The sequence below is a fragment of the Antennarius striatus genome, chromosome 8 (genome assembly GCF_040054535.1).
Source record: "Antennarius striatus isolate MH-2024 chromosome 8, ASM4005453v1, whole genome shotgun sequence".
Lineage (NCBI taxonomy): Eukaryota > Metazoa > Chordata > Actinopteri > Lophiiformes > Antennariidae > Antennarius > Antennarius striatus.
In genome coordinates, this window is record NC_090783.1 from 545392 (window position 1) to 566390 (window position 20999).

Consider the following 20999-nt stretch of genomic DNA (forward strand, 5'->3'; position numbering starts at 1 on the left):
GCTGTTTGTCATGGGGGGCCGCAACAGGTGTAGCAAAACCAATTCTGTTCAGTACTACAACGCTAAAACTAACAAGTGGACTAAAAGCTGTCGGATGAGGACGGCTCGCATGAGTCTCAGCTGCTGCGCCGTCTCCAATCACCCCAGCGTGAAACAGTACACCACCAGTCGTGACACTTTCCCACAATTAGAGCAAGTGTGACAGCTGGAGGAGTCCTCAGGAGATCAAATCAAACCTTAATGAAGTCTCTCAGCACTGGGTCGTCTGCAGTGCCCCCACGACCCCCCAGGGTTATGGGACAGGCTAGGCTGGGCTTTCAGCACAGTCTCACCACAGGACCACAAGACCCCTTGGGAGGCGTCTGCATACTGTAACCCCCCCCCCCCCCGACGTGGATCAAGAGATAAAACGGATAGATGGATGGATGGATGTATGGAGGGACGGACAGATCATTACTCGGCGCCCCATTCATGGTGAACGTGGGCGCCCCCTGCTGGCAGGTCGGCTGTACTGCAGCCACACAACGATCAATGAGCCCAGAAAACAGCGTCGGACGCTTCCTGTATTACATATATTTTCTGAATAAAACCGAATGTAATCTAATTCTACGTGTTAATCCTTGTTTGATATATTTTAGGCATATATTATAGGAAATTGATTAATAATTATTGATCCTTGCAGGGTTTAATTAATCAATAGGAGCTACAGATAACTTGTTCATGCATGTCTATATAACATAAATATATACTGATGTAGACACAGTCACACATCGATGTGATCTACATTTCGCCTTTCGCGCTTCTCTTTTGTCCTCTGCCGGCTTCCGTCCGTCGGACTGTTTTTCCGGCTGCTCCTCATCGCTGCAGTGACGCTAACAGGCTAACAGGCTAACAGGCTAACAGGCTAACAGGCTAACAGGCTAACAGCCCGCTAGCAGCCGGTTCACACCGGGACGTCCCGGCGGCGCTACCGGGGGGCGGTGACTTCCGGTCTCGGTTATCTGCGGGACTTTTGCCCCCGTGTTCGTTGTTCACGGTCAGCCCGCTCGAGGCTAGCGACCGGAGGGACGGGGCCCCGGGCGATGCGTCATGGCGTCCGTCCGGGTGGCGGTCCGGGTCAGACCCATGAACCGGAGGTGAGTCCGGGTGTTCGTGAGGCGAGCCGGTCCCGGGTTCGGTTCAGTCCCGGTACCGAGTTCAGTCCCGGGTTCAGTCCCGGGTTCAGTCCCGGTCCCGGGTTCAGTCCCGGTACCGAGTTCAGTCCCGGGTTCAGTCCCGGGTTCAGTCCCGGTACCGGGTTCGGTCCCGGTCCCGGGTTCAGTCCCGGGTTCAGTCCCGGGTTCAGTCCCGGGTTCAGTCCCGGGTTCAGTCCCGGTACCGAGTTCAGTCCCGGGTTCAGTCCCGGGTTCAGTCCCGGGTTCAGTCCCGGGTTCAGTCCCGGTCCCGGGTTCAGTCCCGGGTTCAGTCCCGGGTTCAGTCCCGGTCCCGGGTTCAGTCCCGGTCCCGGGTTCAGTCCCGGTCCCGGGTTCAGTCCCGGTACCGGCGTCCGTTAGTTATTACCTGAGCCATGACGTCATCTGAAGGGAGGTTTCACCTGTCAGGTGGTTTTAGGTTCGATCCCAACGACACAGTTGTTTTACTGCTGTGATGACGTCATTGTTTGTCGGTGCAGACATCCGGTTCAGACGGGTTGTGTCCCTCCGGAATCCGGATCTGACAGATCTAGGATGTGATCTGAACCCAGATCTGGATCCAGATCTGACTGATCCTGAATCCTGGACCAGATCTGGATCCAGATATGCAGGTCCTGGATCCAGGACAAGTCAGGTTCTGGATCCAGAACATGGCCCGGCCCTGACCCTGGTTCTGGTCCCACAGGGAGAAGGACCTGACGGCGCGCTGCATCATCAGGATGGAGGGCACCAAAACCTCCATCACCAACCTGAAGGTAGGCGGGACTCGACCCGATGCCCTCGTGGTTCAGGGCGGTTCTGGGCCGTTGTGGGCGTGGTCACGTCGCTGCTCCTCCTCTGCAGGTCCCTGACGGTCTGGCTGGAGACTCCACCAGGGAGCGGGTCAAGACCTTCACCTACGACTTCTCCTACGACTCCATGGACTCCAAGAGCTCCGCCTTCGTCTCCCAGGAAACGGTCCGTTCGGGACGTCGGTGGGTTGCTTGTTGTGGCCCCGCCTCTGTGTCACATGACCTAACCGCCCCGCCTCCTAAGCAGGTGTTCAGGGATCTGGGCTCGGACGTGCTGAGGTCGGCGTTCCAGGGCTACAACGCCTGCGTGTTCGCCTACGGCCAGACCGGCTCGGGCAAGTCCTACACCATGATGGGGACCCCGGTGAGACCCAACCCGCCTGGGCCCGCCGCTGATGATGTCAGAGCCCAAGGGGCGGGCTCAGACCCGTCGATCAGGATCAGGATCTGATCGATCACCTCCTGTCCTTTCAGGGCGACGCCGGTCTGATCCCCCGGTTCTGTGAGGGTCTGTTCAGCCGCATCGCAGACGCCACCCGCTGGGACAAGGCCTCGTTCCGCACCGAGGTCAGGTGGGTCACGGGAGGTCAGGGGGGTCAGGTGGGACCAGGTGACCCTCAGGTGACCCTCTACTTCCTGCCTGCAGCTACCTGGAGATCTACAACGAGCGGGTTCGGGACCTTCTGAGGAGGAAGTCCACCCAGACCTACAACCTGAGGGTCCGGGAGCACCCTAAGGACGGCCCCTACGTGGAGGGTAGGCCGGCGCCGCCGGACGGTCCGCACCAGAACCGTCATGAACCAATCAGTGACCGCTAACCTGGCCCCTCCCCCCCGATCCAGATCTGTCCAAACACCTGGTCCAGAACTACGGCGACGTGGAGGAGCTGATGGAGGCGGGGAACCTCAACCGGACCACCGCCAGCACCGGCATGAACGACGTGAGCAGCCGCTCGCACGCCATCTTCACCATCAACTTCACCCAGGTCAGCACGACTCCGAGGGGGCGGGGCTAACACGCTGACGCCGCCGCCCGCTAACCGCCGCGCTGCTCCCCTCAGGCCAAGTTCGACGCCGAGATGCCGAGCGAGACGGTCAGCAAGATCCACCTGGTGGACCTGGCGGGCAGCGAGCGCGCCGACGCCACCGGCGCCACCGGGGTCCGGCTGAAGGAGGGCGGGAACATCAACAAGTCGCTGGTCACCCTCGGCAACGTCATCTCCTCTCTGGGTGAGGAACGGGGGCGGCGGCTTGCCTCTGGGGCGTGGCTGGGGGCGGGGTTATCTTACGAGAGGGGTTCTGTTTTGCGTCCAGCTGACCTGTCCCAGGACGGCGCCGGCGCCCACCTGAGGAAGAGGGCGGTCTTCGTGCCGTACCGCGACTCGGTGCTCACCTGGCTGCTGAAGGACAGCCTGGGCGGGAACTCCAAGACCATCATGATCGCCAGTAAGCAGCAAAGACACGCCCGCTCGCCCTGAACGCCCCCCCATCCCCCAGTCTGATGCCCCGATTGTCTCCCTCAGCCGTGTCGCCCGCCGACGTGAACTACGGCGAGACGCTGAGCACCCTGCGCTACGCCAACCGCGCCAAGAACATCATCAACAAGCCCACCATCAACGAGGACGGCAACGTGCGGCTGATCCGCGAGCTGCGCGCCGAGATCGCCCGCCTCAAGGCGCTGCTGGTGCAGGGCAACCAGGTAGGAAACGGGGGCGTGACCCGGGTCAGTGACGGGACGGAATCGGTTCTGGTATCGGGTATCGATTCTGATCAATAGCCCCTCCCACCCTGTTCAGATCGCGCTGCTGGATTCGCCCACCGCCCTGAGTATGGAGGAGAAGCTTCACCAGAATGAAGCCAGGGTGAGTCTGAAGCTGGCGCCGCCCTCTTTACCCACAATGCCCCTCAGAGGCGCCGCCCACCTCTGGTTTCTATTGGTTGATGGAGTTCTGCTGATGTCTGCAGGTTCTGGAGCTGACAAAGGAGTGGACCAACAAGTGGAACGAGACGCAGAACATCCTGAAGGTGACGTCTGCTTCCTGTTGTGTGACGTCTGCTTCCTGTCGTGTGACGTCTGCTTCCTGTTGTGTGACGTCTGCTTCCTGTTGTGTGACGTCTGCTTCCTGTTGTGTGACGTCTGCTTCCTGTTGTGTGACGTCTGCTTCCTGTTGTGTGACGTCTGCTTCCTGTCGTGTGACGTCTGCTTCCTGTTGCATTGTGTCTGCTTCCTGTTGTGTAACGTCTGCTTCCTGTTGTGTGGCGTCTGCTTCCTGTTGTGTGACGTCTGCTTCCTGTCGTGTGACGTCTGCTTCCTGTCGTGTGACGTCTGCTTCCTGTCGTGTGACGTCTGCTTCCTGTCGTGTGACGTCTGCTTCCTGTCGTGTGACGTCTGCTTCCTGTCGTGTGACGTCTGCTTCCTGTTGTGTGACGTCTGCCTTCAGCTGTGTAACGTCTGCTTCCTGTTGCATTGTGTCTGCTTCCTGTTGTGTAACGTCTGCTTCCTGTTTTGTGACGTCTGCTTCCTGTTGCGTGGCGTCTGCTTCCTGTTTGTAACATCTGCTTCCTGTTGTGTGGCGTCTGTTTCCTGTTGTGTGGCGTCTGCTTCCTGTTGTGTGGCGTCTGCTTCCTGTTGTGTGACGTCTGCTTCCTGTTGTGTGGCGTCTGCTTCCTGTTTGTAACATCTGCTTCCTGTTGTGTGGCGTCTGTTTCCTGTTGTGTGGCGTCTGCTTCCTGTTGTGTGGCGTCTGCTTCCTGTTGTGTGGCGTCTGCTTCCTGTTGTGTGGCGTCTGTTTCCTGTTGTGTGGCGTCTGCTTCCTGTTGTGTGGCGTCTGCTTCCTGTTGTGTGGCGTCTGTTTCCTGCTGGGTGGCGTCTGCTTCCTGTTTCCTTCAGCTGGCCGTCTGCTTCCTGTTTCCTGCCACAGGAGGAGACGCTCGCCCTGAGGAAGGAGGGCATCGGCGTGGTTCTGGACTCGGAGCTTCCTCACCTCATCGGCATCGACGACGACCTCCTGAGCACCGGCATCATCCTGTACCACCTGAAAGTGAGGCGGGGCCTGAGCCCAACGCCGCGTCCCGCCTCCACTTCCTGTTTGACCGATTCTGTCTTTCCCCTCAGGAGGGGCGGACCTACGTGGGCAGAGAGGACGCGTCCTCCGAGCAGGACATCAGTAAGTTTGGACCCGCCCACCAGTCAGCAGCCAGCCGTTTCAGGAAGTGCTGTGATGATGTCCTCAGCCCCGCCCCTGACTGTGCTCTGGTTCTACAGCTCTCCACGGTCTGGACCTGGAGAGCGAACACTGCATGTTCCAGAACCAGAATGGGAAGGTGACCCTGGTGCCGATGGGCGGGGCTCAGTGTTCCGTTAACGGCGTCCAGGTGACGGCGCCGTCCCAGCTCAACCAGGGTGAGACGGGAAACCCGTGACATCACACTTGTCCGTTAGCGCTGCGTTGCCGTGGTGACGCAGCTCCTCCTCTGCCTCCAGGCGCCGTCATCCTGCTGGGCCGGACCAACATGTTCCGCTTCAACCACCCGAAGGAGGCGGCGCGGCTGAGGGAGAAGCGGAAGGTGAGCCGGTCTGAACCGGATCAGGTGCTGGAGGGTCACCCCCCCCCCCTCGTGACCTCTGACCCCTCCTGTCCCCTCAGAGCGGCCTGCTGTCCTCGCTCAGCCTGTCCATGACGGATCTGTCCCAGTCCTGTGAGAACCTGTCGGCGGTGATGCTCTACAACCCCGGGTGAGTCTGAGACCCGATCTGATTGGCTGGATGAGGTGATCAGCTCCGCCCCCACCCCCCTGCATCCCCCCCCTGCAGCGCCCCCCACCCCCCACCGCACCATCAGAACACACTCATTTACCTGCATTCACACACCGGAGCTACACGCTACGAGGCGCCGTGCAGCGGGTCCACATGTACCACCCCCTCCTCACCAAGACCCGACCAATCAGAAGAGAGATCCCAGATTGATCACCAAACACACGACGTGTCGACTTCAATGACGTGAAAGCTCCTGATTGGTTGTTCTGGGGTCCACATGACCACCACAGCGCTGGGCTGCAGCAACGGTGCTGATCCCCAGAGGATGAACCGTCAGTCTGGTGCTGGGGGCCAGTCGGAGCGTTAGCGTGTTCTGCTAGCTGATTAGCGTGTTCTGCTAGCTGATTAGCGTGTTCTGCTAGCTGATTAGCGTGTTCTGCTAGCTGATGAACTTCCTGTCCTTGAGGAGCATTAACCCGACCACCTGTGTTGTTGACAGTCTCGTCTCTCAGAAGGGCCCCGCCTTCCTCAGGTAGCCCCGCCCGCCGGCGTCTTGTCTTCATGTCCGTCTGTGAAGGAGGCGTGTGTGAACCCCGTGTGTCGTGTTCCAGAGGCGTGTGTGAACCCCGTGTGTCGTGTTCCAGAGGCGTGTGTGAACCCCGTGTGTCGTGTTCCAGAGGCGTGTGTGAACCCCGTGTGTCGTGTTCCAGAGGCGTGTGTGAACCCCGTGTGTCGTGCTCCAGAGGCGTGTGTGAACCCGTGTGTGTCGTGTTCCAGAGGCGTGTGTGAACCCGTGTGTCGTGCTCCAGAGGCGTGTGTGAACCCGTGTGTCGTGCTCCAGAGGCGTGTGTGAACCCGTGTGTCGTGTTCCAGAGGCGTGTGTGAACCCCGTGTGTCGTGCTCCAGAGGCGTGTGTGAACCCCGTGTGTCGTGTTCCAGAGGCGTGTGTGAACCCCGTGTGTCGTGTTCCAGAGGCGTGTGTGAACCCGTGTGTGTCGTGCTCCAGAGGCGTGTGTGAACCCCGTGTGTCGTGCTCCAGAGGCGTGTGTGAACCCCGTGTGTCGTGTTCCAGAGGCGTGTGTGAACCCCGTGTGTCGTGTTCCAGAGGCGTGTGTGAACCCGTGTGTGTCGTGCTCCAGAGGCGTGTGTGAACCCCGTGTGTCGTGTTCCAGAGGCGTGTGTGAACCCCGTGTGTCGTGCTCCAGAGGCGTGTGTGAACCCGTGTGTCGTGTTCCAGAGGCGTGTGTGAACCCCGTGTGTCGTGTTCCAGAGGCGTGTGTGAACCCGTGTGTGTCGTGCTCCAGAGGCGTGTGTGAACCCGTGTGTGTCGTGCTCCAGAGGCGTGTGTGAACCCGTGTGTCGTGTTCCAGAGGCGTGTGTGAACCCCGTGTGTCGTGTTCCAGAGGCGTGTGTGAACCCGTGTGTCGTGTTCCAGAGGCGTGTGTGAACCCGTGTGTCGTGTTCCAGAGGCGTGTGTGAACCCGTGTGTCGTGTTCCAGAGGCGTGTGTGAACCCGTGTGTCGTGCTCCAGAGGCGTGTGTGAACCCCGTGTGTCGTGCTCCAGAGGCGTGTGTGAACCCCGTGTGTCGTGCTCCAGAGGCGTGTGTGAACCCGTGTGTCGTGTTCCAGAGGCGTGTGTGAACCCCGTGTGTCGTGTTCCAGAGGCGTGTGTGAACCCGTGTGTCGTGTTCCAGAGGCGTGTGTGAACCCGTGTGTCGTGTTCCAGAGGCGTGTGTGAACCCGTGTGTCGTGCTCCAGAGGCGTGTGTGAACCCCGTGTGTCGTGCTCCAGAGGCGTGTGTGAACCCCGTGTGTCGTGCTCCAGAGGCGTGTGTGAACCCGTGTGTCGTGTTCCAGAGGCGTGTGTGAACCCCGTGTGTCGTGCTCCAGAGGCGTGTGTGAACCCCGTGTGTCGTGCTCCAGAGACGTGTGTGAACCCGTGTGTGTCGTGTTCCAGAGGCGTGTGTGAACCCCGTGTGTCGTGCTCCAGAGGCGTGTGTGAACCCCGTGTGTCGTGCTCCAGAGACGTGTGTGAACCCGTGTGTCGTGTTCCAGAGGCGTGTGTGAACCTCGTGTGTCGTGCTCCAGAGACGTGTGTGAACCCCGTGTGTCGTGCTCCAGAGACGTGTGTGAACCCCGTGTGTCGTGCTCCAGAGACGTGTGTGAACCCGTGTGTCGTGCTCCAGAGGCGTGTGTGAACCTCGTGTGTCGTGTTCCCGAGGCGTGTGTGAACCCGTGTGTCGTGTTCCAGAGGCGTGTGTGAACCCCGTGTGTCGTGTTCCAGAGGCGTGTGTGAACCCCGTGTGTCGTGCTCCAGAGGCGTGTGTGAACCCGTGTGTCGTGTTCCAGAGGCGTGTGTGAACCCGTGTGTGTCGTGCTCCAGAGGCGTGTGTGAACCCCGTGTGTCGTGTTCCAGAGGCGTGTGTGAACCCGTGTGTCGTGTTCCAGAGGCGTGTGTGAACCCCGTGTGTCGTGTTCCAGAGGCGTGTGTGAACCCGTGTGTCGTGTTCCAGAGGCGTGTGTGAACCCGTGTGTCGTGTTCCAGAGGCGTGTGTGAACCCGTGTGTCGTGCTCCAGAGGCGTGTGTGAACCCCGTGTGTCGTGCTCCAGAGGCGTGTGTGAACCCCGTGTGTCGTGCTCCAGAGGCGTGTGTGAACCCGTGTGTCGTGTTCCAGAGGCGTGTGTGAACCCCGTGTGTCGTGCTCCAGAGGCGTGTGTGAACCCCGTGTGTCGTGCTCCAGAGACGTGTGTGAACCCGTGTGTGTCGTGTTCCAGAGGCGTGTGTGAACCCCGTGTGTCGTGCTCCAGAGGCGTGTGTGAACCCCGTGTGTCGTGCTCCAGAGACGTGTGTGAACCCGTGTGTCGTGTTCCAGAGGCGTGTGTGAACCTCGTGTGTCGTGCTCCAGAGACGTGTGTGAACCCCGTGTGTCGTGCTCCAGAGACGTGTGTGAACCCCGTGTGTCGTGCTCCAGAGACGTGTGTGAACCCGTGTGTCGTGCTCCAGAGGCGTGTGTGAACCTCGTGTGTCGTGTTCCCGAGGCGTGTGTGAACCCGTGTGTCGTGTTCCAGAGGCGTGTGTGAACCCCGTGTGTCGTGTTCCAGAGGCGTGTGTGAACCCCGTGTGTCGTGCTCCAGAGGCGTGTGTGAACCCGTGTGTGTCGTGTTCCCGAGGCGTGTGTGAACCCGTGTGTCGTGTTCCAGAGGCGTGTGTGAACCCCGTGTGTCGTGTTCCAGAGGCGTGTGTGAACCCCGTGTGTCGTGCTCCAGAGGCGTGTGTGAACCCGTGTGTGTCGTGCTCCAGAGGCGTGTGTGAACCCCGTGTGTCGTGCTCCAGAGGCGTGTGTGAACCCGTGTGTCGTGCTCCAGAGGCGTGTGTGAACCCGTGTGTCGTGTTCCAGAGGCGTGTGTGAACCCGTGTGTCGTGTTCCACAAGCGTGTGTGAACCTCGTGTGTGTCGTGCTCCAGAGGCGTGTGTGAACCCGTGTGTCGTGCTCCAGAGGCGTGTGTGAACCCCGTGTGTCGTGCTCCAGAGGCGTGTGTGAACCCGTGTGTCGTGCTCCAGAGGCGTGTGTGAACCCGTGTGTCGTGCTCCAGAGGCGTGTGTGAACCCGTGTGTCGTGCTCCAGAGGCGTGTGTGAACCCGTGTGTCGTGTTCCACAGGCGTGTGTGAACCTCGTGTGTGTCGTGCTCCAGATGCGTGTGTGAACCCCGTGTGTCGTGCTCCAGAGGCGTGTGTGAACCCGTGTGTCGTGCTCCAGAGGCGTGTGTGAACCCGTGTGTCGTGCTCCAGAGGCGTGTGTGAACCCGTGTGTCGTGTTCCACAGGCGTGTGTGAACCCGTGTGTCGTGTTCCACAGGCGTGTGTGAACCTTGTGTGTGTCGTGTTCCACAGGCGTGTGTGAACCCGTGTGTGTCGTGCTCCAGAGGCGTGTGTGAACCCGTGTGTCGTGTTCCAGAGGCGTGTGTGAACCCGTGTGTGTCGTGCTCCAGAGGCGTGTGTGAACCCGTGTGTCGTGTTCCAGAGGCGTGTGTGAACCCGTGTGTCGTGCTCCAGAGGCGTGTGTGAACCCGTGTGTCGTGCTCCAGAGGCGTGTGTGAACCCGTGTGTCGTGCTCCAGAGGCGTGTGTGAACCCCGTGTGTCGTGCTCCACAGGCGTGTGTGAACCCGTGTGTCGTGCTCCAGAGGCGTGTGTGAACCCGTGTGTCGTGCTCCAGAGACGTGTGTGAACCCCGTGTGTCGTGCTCCAGAGGCGTGTGTGAACCCGTGTGTCGTGCTCCAGAGGCGTGTGTGAACCCGTGTGTCGTGCTCCAGAGGCGTGTGTGAACCCGTGTGTCGTGCTCCAGAGGCGTGTGTGAACCCGTGTGTCGTGTTCCACAGGCGTGTGTGAACCTCGTGTGTGTCGTGCTCCAGAGGCGTGTGTGAACCCGTGTGTCGTGCTCCAGATGCGTGTGTGAACCCCGTGTGTCGTGCTCCAGATGCGTGTGTGAACCCCGTGTGTCGTGCTCCAGAGGCGTGTGTGAACCCCGTGTGTCGTGCTCCAGAGGCGTGTGTGAACCCGTGTGTGTCGTGCTCCAGAGGCGTGTGTGAACCCCGTGTGTCGTGCTCCAGAGGCGTGTGTGAACCCGTGTGTGTCGTGCTCCAGAGGCGTGTGTGAACCCCGTGTGTCGTGCTCCAGAGGCGTGTGTGAACCCGTGTGTCGTGCTCCAGAGGCGTGTGTGAACCCGTGTGTTGTGCTCCAGAGGCGTGTGTGAACCCGTGTGTGTCGTGCTCCAGAGGCGTGTGTGAACCCCGTGTGTCGTGCTCCAGAGGCGTGTGTGAACCCGTGTGTCGTGCTCCAGAGGCGTGTGTGAACCCGTGTGTCGTGCTCCAGAGGCGTGTGTGAACCCGTGTGTCGTGTTCCAGAGGCGTGTGTGAACCCGTGTGTCGTGTTCCACAAGCGTGTGTGAACCTCGTGTGTGTCGTGCTCCAGAGGCGTGTGTGAACCCGTGTGTCGTGCTCCAGAGGCGTGTGTGAACCCCGTGTGTCGTGCTCCAGAGGCGTGTGTGAACCCGTGTGTCGTGCTCCAGAGGCGTGTGTGAACCCGTGTGTCGTGCTCCAGAGGCGTGTGTGAACCCGTGTGTCGTGCTCCAGAGGCGTGTGTGAACCCGTGTGTCGTGTTCCACAGGCGTGTGTGAACCTCGTGTGTGTCGTGTTCCAGAGGCGTGTGTGAACCCCGTGTGTCGTGCTCCAGAGGCGTGTGTGAACCCCGTGTGTCGTGCTCCAGAGGCGTGTGTGAACCCGTGTGTCGTGCTCCAGAGGCGTGTGTGAACCCGTGTGTCGTGCTCCAGAGGCGTGTGTGAACCCGTGTGTCGTGCTCCAGAGGCGTGTGTGAACCCGTGTGTCGTGTTCCACAGGCGTGTGTGAACCTTGTGTGTGTCGTGTTCCACAGGCGTGTGTGAACCCGTGTGTCGTGCTCCAGAGGCGTGTGTGAACCCGTGTGTCGTGTTCCAGAGGCGTGTGTGAACCCGTGTGTGTCGTGCTCCAGAGGCGTGTGTGAACCCGTGTGTCGTGTTCCAGAGGCGTGTGTGAACCCGTGTGTCGTGCTCCAGAGGCGTGTGTGAACCCGTGTGTCGTGCTCCAGAGGCGTGTGTGAACCCGTGTGTCGTGCTCCAGAGGCGTGTGTGAACCCCGTGTGTCGTGCTCCACAGGCGTGTGTGAACCCGTGTGTCGTGCTCCAGAGGCGTGTGTGAACCCGTGTGTCGTGCTCCAGAGACGTGTGTGAACCCCGTGTGTCGTGCTCCAGAGGCGTGTGTGAACCCGTGTGTCGTGCTCCAGAGGCGTGTGTGAACCCGTGTGTCGTGCTCCAGAGGCGTGTGTGAACCCGTGTGTCGTGCTCCAGAGGCGTGTGTGAACCCGTGTGTCGTGTTCCACAGGCGTGTGTGAACCTCGTGTGTGTCGTGCTCCAGAGGCGTGTGTGAACCCGTGTGTCGTGCTCCAGAGGCGTGTGTGAACCCGTGTGTCGTGCTCCAGAGGCGTGTGTGAACCCGTGTGTCGTGCTCCAGAGGCGTGTGTGAACCCGTGTGTGTCGTGCTCCAGAGGCGTGTGTGAACCCGTGTGTCGTGTTCCAGAGGCGTGTGTGAACCCCGTGTGTCGTGCTCCAGAGGCGTGTGTGAACCCGTGTGTCGTGTTCCAGAGGCGTGTGTGAACCCGTGTGTCGTGCTCCAGAGGCGTGTGTGAACCCGTGTGTCGTGCTCCAGAGGCGTGTGTGAACCCGTGTGTCGTGTTCCAGAGGCGTGTGTGAACCCGTGTGTCGTGTTCCACAGGCGTGTGTGAACCCGTGTGTGTCGTTCTGCACGTCTTTTCGCTGCTTGTTCCATCCTAACGTCCTGATTTGACGGCGTGTGGCGTGGAGCCTGCTGTGTGTCGGCTGCTGCTTTCACCCCCTCCATCCGCTGTGTTGACCACTCCTCCTCTGTTGTCATGGAGACCAAACGATGCTGACAGAACATGTTGTGTTTCCAGGCTGGAGTTTGAGAGGCAGCAGAGAGAAGAGCTGGAGAAGCTGGAGAGGAAAAGGTACTGGAGGTTTTCTCCTCAGGTTCAGATGGGTGTCATCACAGCTGGACTCTCTGGACGTCTAATCTGAAGGATCGCAGTTTAATCCAGTTTAATACCGCTTGGGTTAATTTTACATGTAATAATGCAGGAGTATTTGATTTATTTTGTAACAATCCAGGTTTAACTAAAGGTGTAATAATCCAGGTTTAACTAAGGTGTAATAATCCAGGTTTAACTAACGTGTAATAATCCAGGTTTAACTAAAGGTGTAATAATCCAGGTTTAACTAAAGGTGTAATAATCCAGGTTTAACTAAAGGTGTAATAATCCAGGTTTAACTAAAGGTGTAATAATCCAGGTTTAACTAACGTGTAATAATCCAGGTTTAACTAACGTGTAATAATCCAGGTTTAACTAACGTGTAATAATCCATGTTTAACTAACGTGTAATAATCCAGGTTTAACTAAAGGTGTAATAATCCAGGTTTAACTAAAGGTGTAATAATCCAGGTTTAACTAAAGGTGTAATAATCCAGGTTTAACTAAAGGTGTAATAATCCAGGTTTAAACGTGTAATAATCCTGGTTTGAATAACGTGGTTTGCTGCAGGACGCTGATCAAGGAGATGGAGGCGAAGCACCAGAGTGAAAAGGCGGAGCTTGAGCGGCTGCAGCAGGAGGTGGAGAGTCAGCGGAAGGAGTCGGAGGAGGTGCAGCAGCGGATCCTCCGTCAGGAGGAGAACCTCCGCTGCCGCAGCCGGGACATCGAGAGCCGCCTGCAGGACTTCCTGGCTGAGAAGGAGCGCTTCGAGGAGGAGCGGCGCCTGGAGGTCCAGGGGGCGGGGCTACAGCAGCGCGGCCAGCAGCAGGAGGCGGAGGAGGAGGAGCGGCGGCGGCAGCAGGAGGCCACGGAGCAGACGGAGATCTACCTCGAGCTGGAGCGTCTGCAGCGGGAGCGCGAGGAGCAGGCGGCGCGTCTGGGGGCGGAGCGGCGGCGGCTGGAGGAGCAGGAGCGTGAGCAGCTGAGCCTGGTGGGGCGGCTGGAGGAGCAGCTGAGGGAGAAGCAGGAGGTGGCCGCCGCCCAGCTGACGGGCGACCACGCCCACCGCCTGGAGGAGGAGCGCCACGCGCTCTCCGAGATCCGAGAGGAGCTCCTCTGCGCGAAGGAGGCGGGACAGCGGCCTGATGTGGGCGGAGCTAGCGAGGAGGCCCGATCCGCCCAGGAGCGTTACACCAGCTTCAAGGAGGCGCAGGTGAAGGAGCTGACCCGACTGGAGGAGGAGCTCCGCCTGCAGAAGGAGGAGCTGGAGAAGGAGGTGACGGCGGAGCGCGGCACGCTGCTGCTCCTCGCTCGCGGTCCCCAGGAGGAGCAGGAGGCGGGGCTCCAGGAGGCCGCCGCCCTGTCCCAGGAGGAGCAGCTGCTCCGGCAGGCGGAGCACCGGCTGCAGGTCAAGGAGCGCCAGCTGGCCCGGCTGGCCGGGGGCCTCCTCCCAGCGCTGGCCGAGGAGAAGCTGAGGGCCGAGGAGGTGCTGGAGCGCCGGGCCGGGGGCCGCGGCCCCCCAAGCCTGGACAACACCCTGTACCAGGTGGAGAAGGAGCTGGAGGACAAGGAGGAGAAGCTGGAGCTCCGCTGGAGGAGCGCCCAGCAGCTCCAGCAGCTCCAGGACTCCTACCAGTTCACGGCCAACGTGGCCCGGCAGGAGGACAAGGTGAGGAGGAAGGAGCGCCAGATCCTGGAGGGGAAGGAGAAGCAGCAGAGGGAGGCGCTGGAGCGGGCGGTGGCCCGGCTGGAGAGGAGGCACTGCGCCCTGAGGAGGAGCGTCTCCATGGAGACGGAGACCGAGGAGCAGAGACGCCGGAGGACCGGGCCAGACCTGGACCAGCACAGGTCAGAACCGGCTTCAGCAGCGCCATGCTAACCCTGATAGCTCCGTTAGCTGTGTGGCTAACGACAGCGGCTACTTTTCAAAACGTTTCGTTCGAATTTCACCTCGCTAACGCTAGCGCATCAGGAGCTAACGCTAACGCCGTGGGGTGTGTCCAGGGTGGAGCAGGAGATCCAGAAGCTGAGGCAGAGGATCAGCGGCGAGGAGAAGACGGGTTCTCCCCTCAGCCACACCCAGAGCCTCAACGCGCTGCTGCCGCTGTCCGACGACAGGTGCCCCGCCCCCCCAGGCCGCTCCGGTCCTGCCGGTCAGGAGGTTCCGGCGCTAACGTCCTCTGGTCTGGTCCACAGGATCAACGCCTACATCGAGGAGGAGGTCCAGCGCCGAATGAAGAAGATGAACCTCCTGAACGGCGGCAGCGCCGATCTGTACCGGTCCAGCGACTCTCTCAGGGTAAGAACCCGCCCACCTCTGCTCCGAGGGGGGGTCCGTGTGGGGTTCTGTCGGGGGGCAAACGGTCCAAACCCAGAACCTCAGGGGCAGCATCATGACCGTCGCACCTAAGACCCACCAGAACTTGTTGCCGTGACAACGGCGTTTCTTGTGTGGAACTGAAACCCAGCTCTTTGGTCCTGCAGGAGGAGGCGGAGCTTAGCGACGGTAGCTCCGTTAGGGGGGCGGAGCAGGTAAGACCATCTGCTCCGTCGGGCTTTTTCCTCCAGGATGTTCTTGGTTGTCTTTCATTTGTTCCTTCTTCTTGTAATCATGAAGTTAAATCCTTTAATAATTTTATTAATGAATTAAGATTAATCATTTTAAGATTAATCAGTTGAAATCATTTCCTGTTCTTTTCTGGACTTTTTCTGCTTCTCTTATCTTCAATAATGAAGGTTTTGCTGTTTTCAGGATGAAGAAAACCTTCGAGTTGTGAACCCCAGGAGGCTGAAGTACGAGGTCAGATCTGGTTTTTCTTATCCAATCACCACAAGTTAATTCTGACTTCTTTAATTCTGACTTCTTTAATTCTGACTTCTTTAATTCTGACTTCTTTAATCCTGCTACGAGCAGAGATTCAATCAATCACAGACTTTGATTCCATGTGTTTGAGGGTCAGGTGATCCGACCTCAGGCTGAAGGGAAAGATTAGCGTCTTTGAACCGCCAGTTGGAGGCGGGGCCTGTAGGGCCGTGGTGGACATGGGGACCAGGAAGTGTAGCACGTAGCCGCTAGCAGTTTTTCCTGTGGGTCACACAGCGAGGTCAGCCAGCTACTGGAGGCGAGATCCTCCGCCGCCAAAAAGATGCTAACGGGTCGTTGATGCTATGCTAACATCCGTTCACACGGCGCTGACGGACGCCAAACGGTTTTACGGAACGACGTTTCAAGATCCAGTTGTTCGTCCTGTTACTTTTATATTCTGCGCTGTTTCACCAAATGGAATCATGGGACCTTGACGTGGTCACGGTGTTCTCCCCTGTACTCCTGGTTCCAGAAGTTTCCTCGCCCTCTTCCTGTTGAGCTCCAGACTTTGGGGATCTTGATCCACTGTGTTCCGAGCCGGGAACAGGAGGCTGTATGTTCAGTAAACAAGAGTAAATAAAGGCCGGTAGCTCACAGGATGCTCTCTGTAACCTAAGGATAGAACTACAGGTTTACCTCCCCGGGTTCTATCGTTCTCGATTATATGTTGGTTTTCAAAAAAAAAACCCCACGGAGTCAGGTTTTCATAATTTTCCTGCCACAAATATTAGAATAATAAAATCACTAGTAAAGCACATAAAATCACGTTTCTGTACAATAAATCAGAATAAAACATATTATATTATTGGCCCGTAGCAACCCCCGTGACCCACGACGAGGAAGAAGCAGCTGAAGACGAGATGGAGACATTTTTCTGTACTATATTAAAAATTAAAATCTAATTATTTGTCAGCTTAAAATAGATTCATATTAACCAAATATTATTAAAATACATTCATTAATGAAGTCCAGTACAGAACTGAGAATGGTTATCTACAGGTTAGCCTCGAGGCGAGTTCGTTTAGCTAACGTCTCCTGGAACTGATTAACGGTGTAAACCGAGCTTCACCTGTACAGCTGTGGACAGAAAAGAGACTGGGCACTAGTTTAATGATGGGTAAATATATAGTTGTTTGTTCTGTCAAGTAAAGGAGGAGGTGGACGGAGTCTGAGACAGACTGCAGGTCTTGAGCAGTCCCAGAGTACTTTGCATGTTTGAATCTATTGGTACACGTCATTTTAATTTGCATGCTGCAGATCCTGATCTTAAATGGGAATCAGTGACGCCGCACCTGAGCACGTGGTGACAGAGGAACGGTAATTCTCATGGGGGGTGGAGGACTTAATTCAAAGACCCTCCACGTCTTCTTGACGATGTAGTCACGGACTCCCCCCCTTGTGCACACAGAACGCCTTTGGGTTGTGGTCTAGCCTCCCGCCTTCCCCAGAACTCGAGGCCTCTCACGTCCTAGAAAACAAGTTAACGGAACCCGAGATCTACACGTTGAAGCTCCACGAAGGAAAGAGTCCAGACCCACCAGCTGGAGATGAAGAGACGCCTGCCGAAGCAGGACTAGAGATTCCCCGAGGTCTATTCGGCCAAGCGGTTTCTGACACCACCAGGTTTTGTGTTTCGTTGGCAAATGCCACGATTGGCAGATTCAACACAAAAAACGTCGCTTATAAAGAACAATGTGATTGTTCTTCCTGTGTTCCTGACAAAAAGTTGGAGAGGATGGTCCAAGAAGAACCTTTTAGCAATCAGTCGTCAAAGTTCTTGAAGTCTGTCAGTGGCTTCATCAAGTCCAAGCTGAAGTCAAAGGAATCCCTGAATGATGGAGTCAAACCAGAGGCAGGGAAGGTGACGTCCGACGGGAGCTACCATTTGGGCTACTTCACCGCAAAGCTGTCCGAGGTCTACAGAAACATTGGTCAAAGGCTGCAGGACACACAGGACATCATCCAAAATGTAAGAGTAGATGACATGAAGGAAGGACTCTTTCAGTATGTGGGCAGAATATCCAAAGACCTGCCGTCGATTCATCGAGCGCAGCTCGAACTGGACCCAGAACCAGGAACCAAAGTCCATCTGTTGAAGGATCGTACCCTCGGTACGCCCCACAGGTGTAGCATCTCTGTGGACCCTGGTATCACAGGGTGGCCCGAAGGATCTGTATTGTCTGTCCAAAGCGGAAGTTTTGAAGTGTTTTGTCAGAGGTTGGTCCACCTGTCTCCGTCCCTGTCCCGGCTGCAGACACTTTCATCCCAGCAGATGCTTCAGGAACTGGAATCTCTGGCTCCTCAAGTCCAAGTCGACAAGCTCCTGAGTGTCTTCTGGCTCGAGATCGCCAATTGTCGCTTTCCGACCCCGAGGCCTGGATGCCTGCTTTTATCAGAAGAGGACTTGATAGTGTTGTCCACCGACGCTAATCACACTTTAGCAATTTTCCACCACTTCAGTCGCACGATAATCAAGAAGGTTCAGATTAGCTTGGCAGGGCAACATGTCCGCCTGACTGGCGGCGCCGAAGACACCGTGTTGGCTATCTTTACCTACAGCAAAGACCTGACCCAGGAGTTCTGCAAGGCTTTCCTGAAGGCGGTTTCTCCTGAAGGGTTTTCTAGAGGGATTGAATCCTCCGCCTTACTGTCTGGTGACCTCATGGCCCTCTCCCTGGATTGGACCTCCACTGTTCCAGACATCATCTTGGACACCGGCCTCCACATCACCTCCAGGTTTAAGCGGGTTCTGGCCGATTTGCTCTACATTGTCCACGGCAACATGGACGGTCCTGGCAAACCGTCTCTGGCAAACGTTTGCCCTCTGCTCTACACCAGTGTGAAGGTAATGAACTCTGCCCTCATGCCTCATGGCGCCATCTTTCAGTTCCTTCTGACGGACACTCATGTGGCTCTTCTCTGTGAGGACGGCGTCTTTCACCCGGTACCTCGGGGCTCCAGTCTGGTTCCTTCCCAACCCCAGTTTCGGGGGCTTGAGGTGCGTCAGCGTTCTGAGATCAGGTGCTTGTTGGTGAGGCAGAGGGACAGCTGGCTGGTGGTGGACGTGACGTTTTCAGCTCGCAACGCCAACCAAAAGACAGCATCATCCAGCCGAGGCTCGGTAGACTCGTCTTCTGTCTCGCATCACGGACATCGGTCCGACACCTGGAAGTTAGCATTTGGTTGTACCTCTGAAGCTGTGACCCTGATAAATCACCTGTGTACCCAAGACACAGGTGAAAGCAGTTTCCCCTGAAGTCATACCGGAGTCCGGTTGTCTGTTTTAATGAATTTTAGGACACATTAAAAGTTCTGACCGTTTGACCCAAGTCCTGTTCAGAGACATCATCTGGACATGTAGTTCACTAAAGTAAAATGAAGCTCACCAAGGTTTTAGAGCTGGTTTTTAACATTTTAATCGATTAAACATGTTTCTGATTTTTGAACTTCAAATAGACGACGAGTTTCCTTTAGTCATTCACTTGTTCGACGAGTTTCCTGTTGTTATTGACGACTCTTTTTGGGTTATTGATCTTAAGTGGGTTGAGGGAAGGATGATATCACTGCTGTACTTTGATGAAATGATTGTAATCTGAGTAATAAGGATTTAACACGATGCTATTTTAGAGTCCTGTTTAAAGTCCTTCATTAATATTCACAGTGAAAAGTAAAGATTAAACGAACTTGAATTCCCAGGGTCTGATTTTATTCAATAAGCGATCCTCAGTCCAGTTTGGGAACCCATCCTCAACAGTCCTTGTTTTTTCGCCGCTGTTCTCTCTACCTGTGTCTCGTCTTTGATGACTTCCTGTCCAGCACCTGGTCTCTCGTCCTCTGGGGACGAGTTCCGATGGCGTCCAGGACCCCATCAAAGTTAGCATTCCTCGCTACCTCCTCCGCGGGCAGGGGAAGGACGAGCACTATGAGTATGAGGTGAAGGTGAGTCCAGACTCGTCTTCTATGTTTTACATCTATCAGACAACCCACACCGCAGATTTAGTCTGATTTACTAAGGTTTAGTCAGGTTTAGTAGGGTTTAATCCGGTTTAGTCAGGTTTAATCAGCATTTGACTGGTTTAATCAGGGTTAGTCTGATTTAATCAGATTTAGTCAGGTTTAATCCAGTAATTCAGGTTTAATCCAGTTTAGTCAGGCTTAATCAGATTTAGTCAGGTTTATTCAGGTTTAGTCATGTTTAATCTGGTTTAGTGAGGTTTAACCCAATTTAGTCAGGATTAGTCCATTTTAAATGGGTTTAGTTAGGTTTAATTGGGTTTAGTCAAGTTTAATCAGGTTTAAACAGGTCTAATCAGGTTTAGTCTGGTCTGAACGGATTTAGACAGCTTTAAACAGGTTTAGTCAGGTTTAAATAACTTAAATCAGGTTTAAACAGGTCTAATCTGGTTTAAACAGGTTTAATCAGGTTTGAACAGGTCTAATCAGGTTTAGTCAGCACGTTTTCATGTGAGACCTCATCAGTCTGGTTGGTGTTGGGGTGACTTGTTGGCTCTGTCCTCAGATCACTGTGATGGAGGAGGTGTGGACGGTGTTCAGGCGCTACAGTCGCTTCAGGGAAATGCACCGGAGCCTGAGAGTACGATACCCAGAGGTGGGTCACATGACTGTCTGATTCTACTTCCTGTTCCGTGTTGCTCAGCGGCGCTTTGGGTGTGTCTTTCAGCTGACGGCGCTGGACTTCCCCCCAAAAAAGCTGTTCGGAAACCGAGACGAGCGAATGGTCGCCGAGCGCCGGACGCTCTTAGAGGCAAGACTGCTGATGCAGTAGATAGAGACGCCTGATTGGTCTGCCTCCTTTGGAGGGGGGACTGATGTTCTCCTGTTCTCTCCAGCGGTACCTGAGAGACCTGTTCCGGGTGATGCTGTCGTCCTCCAGCTCGCCGCTCCAAACCGACGCCGGCGGCGGTTTCCTCCTCACCAAACACGCCATCTGTGAGTTCTCACCGTTCTTCAAGAAAGGCGTGTTCGAGTGCAGCAGCCACGGCACCGGCTGACCCTTCAGCCCCGCCCCCTAGGAGCGCCGCTCCCCAGGAACGCCCCCCAGGAGCGCCCCCGGCCTCCAGGATTCCAAGACTCCAAACCAAAAAACTGCTCGGTGCCTTTTGTCCAGACGCGCCTCAAGAATGAAGACTCTGAGGTCTTCATCCTGGGACGCGAAGACCTCAAAGAAACCTGGAGGAAACTGTCTGAGGAACCTTTCAGGAGAACATCCAGAGAACCACGCAGGAACCAGGAACGGTTCTAGAGCTTCTAGCAATAAACCAGAACACGCTGGCTGACGTGATCAGTGCTATGCTAGCGATTAGCTGTGTGTGTGTGTGCGTGTGTGTGTGTGTGTGTGTGTGTGTGTGTGTGTGTGTGTGTGTGTGTGTGTGTGTGTGTGTGTGTGTGTGTGTGTGTGTGTGTGTGTGTGTGTGTGTGTGTGTGTGTGTGAGAGAGAACTGGTTTCACTGTGACTTCAGCCATGAAGCTGGACCGCTTTAGAACCAGAACCCCTGCCGTCATGAACGGGTTCGCCTCCCCGTCGTCCAGACAACCTCAGCTGTTCCAACTAGACCAATCAGGACAGACATCAGCTGATGAGGGTCCACCAATCAGATGAGGGGGTGGGGCTCTTGCACTTTATGTTTAAGCCACATTTCCTGCCGTGACCTGCTGACCTCCTGTCTTCAGGTTTGTGTGAGATGTGAACCGATGACTGTCAGTAAAGCCAACATCCAATCAGACTGGACTTTTGTTTTCCACTTCCTGTTTATGACTTCCTCTGAGCTCCAATCAGCTGTTGTTGTGTAAACATGTC

At 56.5% G+C, this 20999-nt stretch overlaps 1 protein-coding gene across 5 annotated transcripts; it reads left to right on the forward strand.

Moving 5' to 3' along the window:
* The first annotated feature begins 762 nt into the window (after positions 1-762).
* Positions 763-20925, forward strand: kif16ba (kinesin family member 16Ba). Of its 5 annotated transcripts, XM_068321302.1 has the most exons (28): positions 780-1136; positions 1879-1948; positions 2037-2150; positions 2232-2348; positions 2459-2556; positions 2631-2740; positions 2827-2969; positions 3045-3213; positions 3298-3429; positions 3507-3682; positions 3780-3845; positions 3949-4008; positions 4905-5024; positions 5099-5150; positions 5249-5386; positions 5468-5550; positions 5631-5719; positions 6240-6272; positions 12241-12294; positions 12886-14163; positions 14320-14433; positions 14512-14614; positions 14800-14847; positions 15068-15115; positions 18998-19120; positions 19701-19790; positions 19863-19946; positions 20032-20925. In XM_068321302.1, the coding sequence occupies exons 1-28, from the start codon at positions 1090-1092 to the stop codon at positions 20191-20193; spliced, it is 3921 nt and encodes a 1306-aa protein (XP_068177403.1). In that variant the 5' UTR covers positions 780-1089; the 3' UTR covers positions 20194-20925. The 5 variants fall into 5 exon arrangements, with proteins under 5 accessions (XP_068177402.1, XP_068177400.1, XP_068177401.1 ...); XM_068321303.1 differs by lacking the exon at positions 14800-14847 and having other exon boundaries at positions 779-1136; XM_068321299.1 differs by lacking the exons at positions 18998-19120; positions 19701-19790; positions 19863-19946; positions 20032-20925 and adding an exon at positions 16590-18874 and having other exon boundaries at positions 764-1136.
* Positions 20926-20999: the final 74 nt, after the last annotated feature.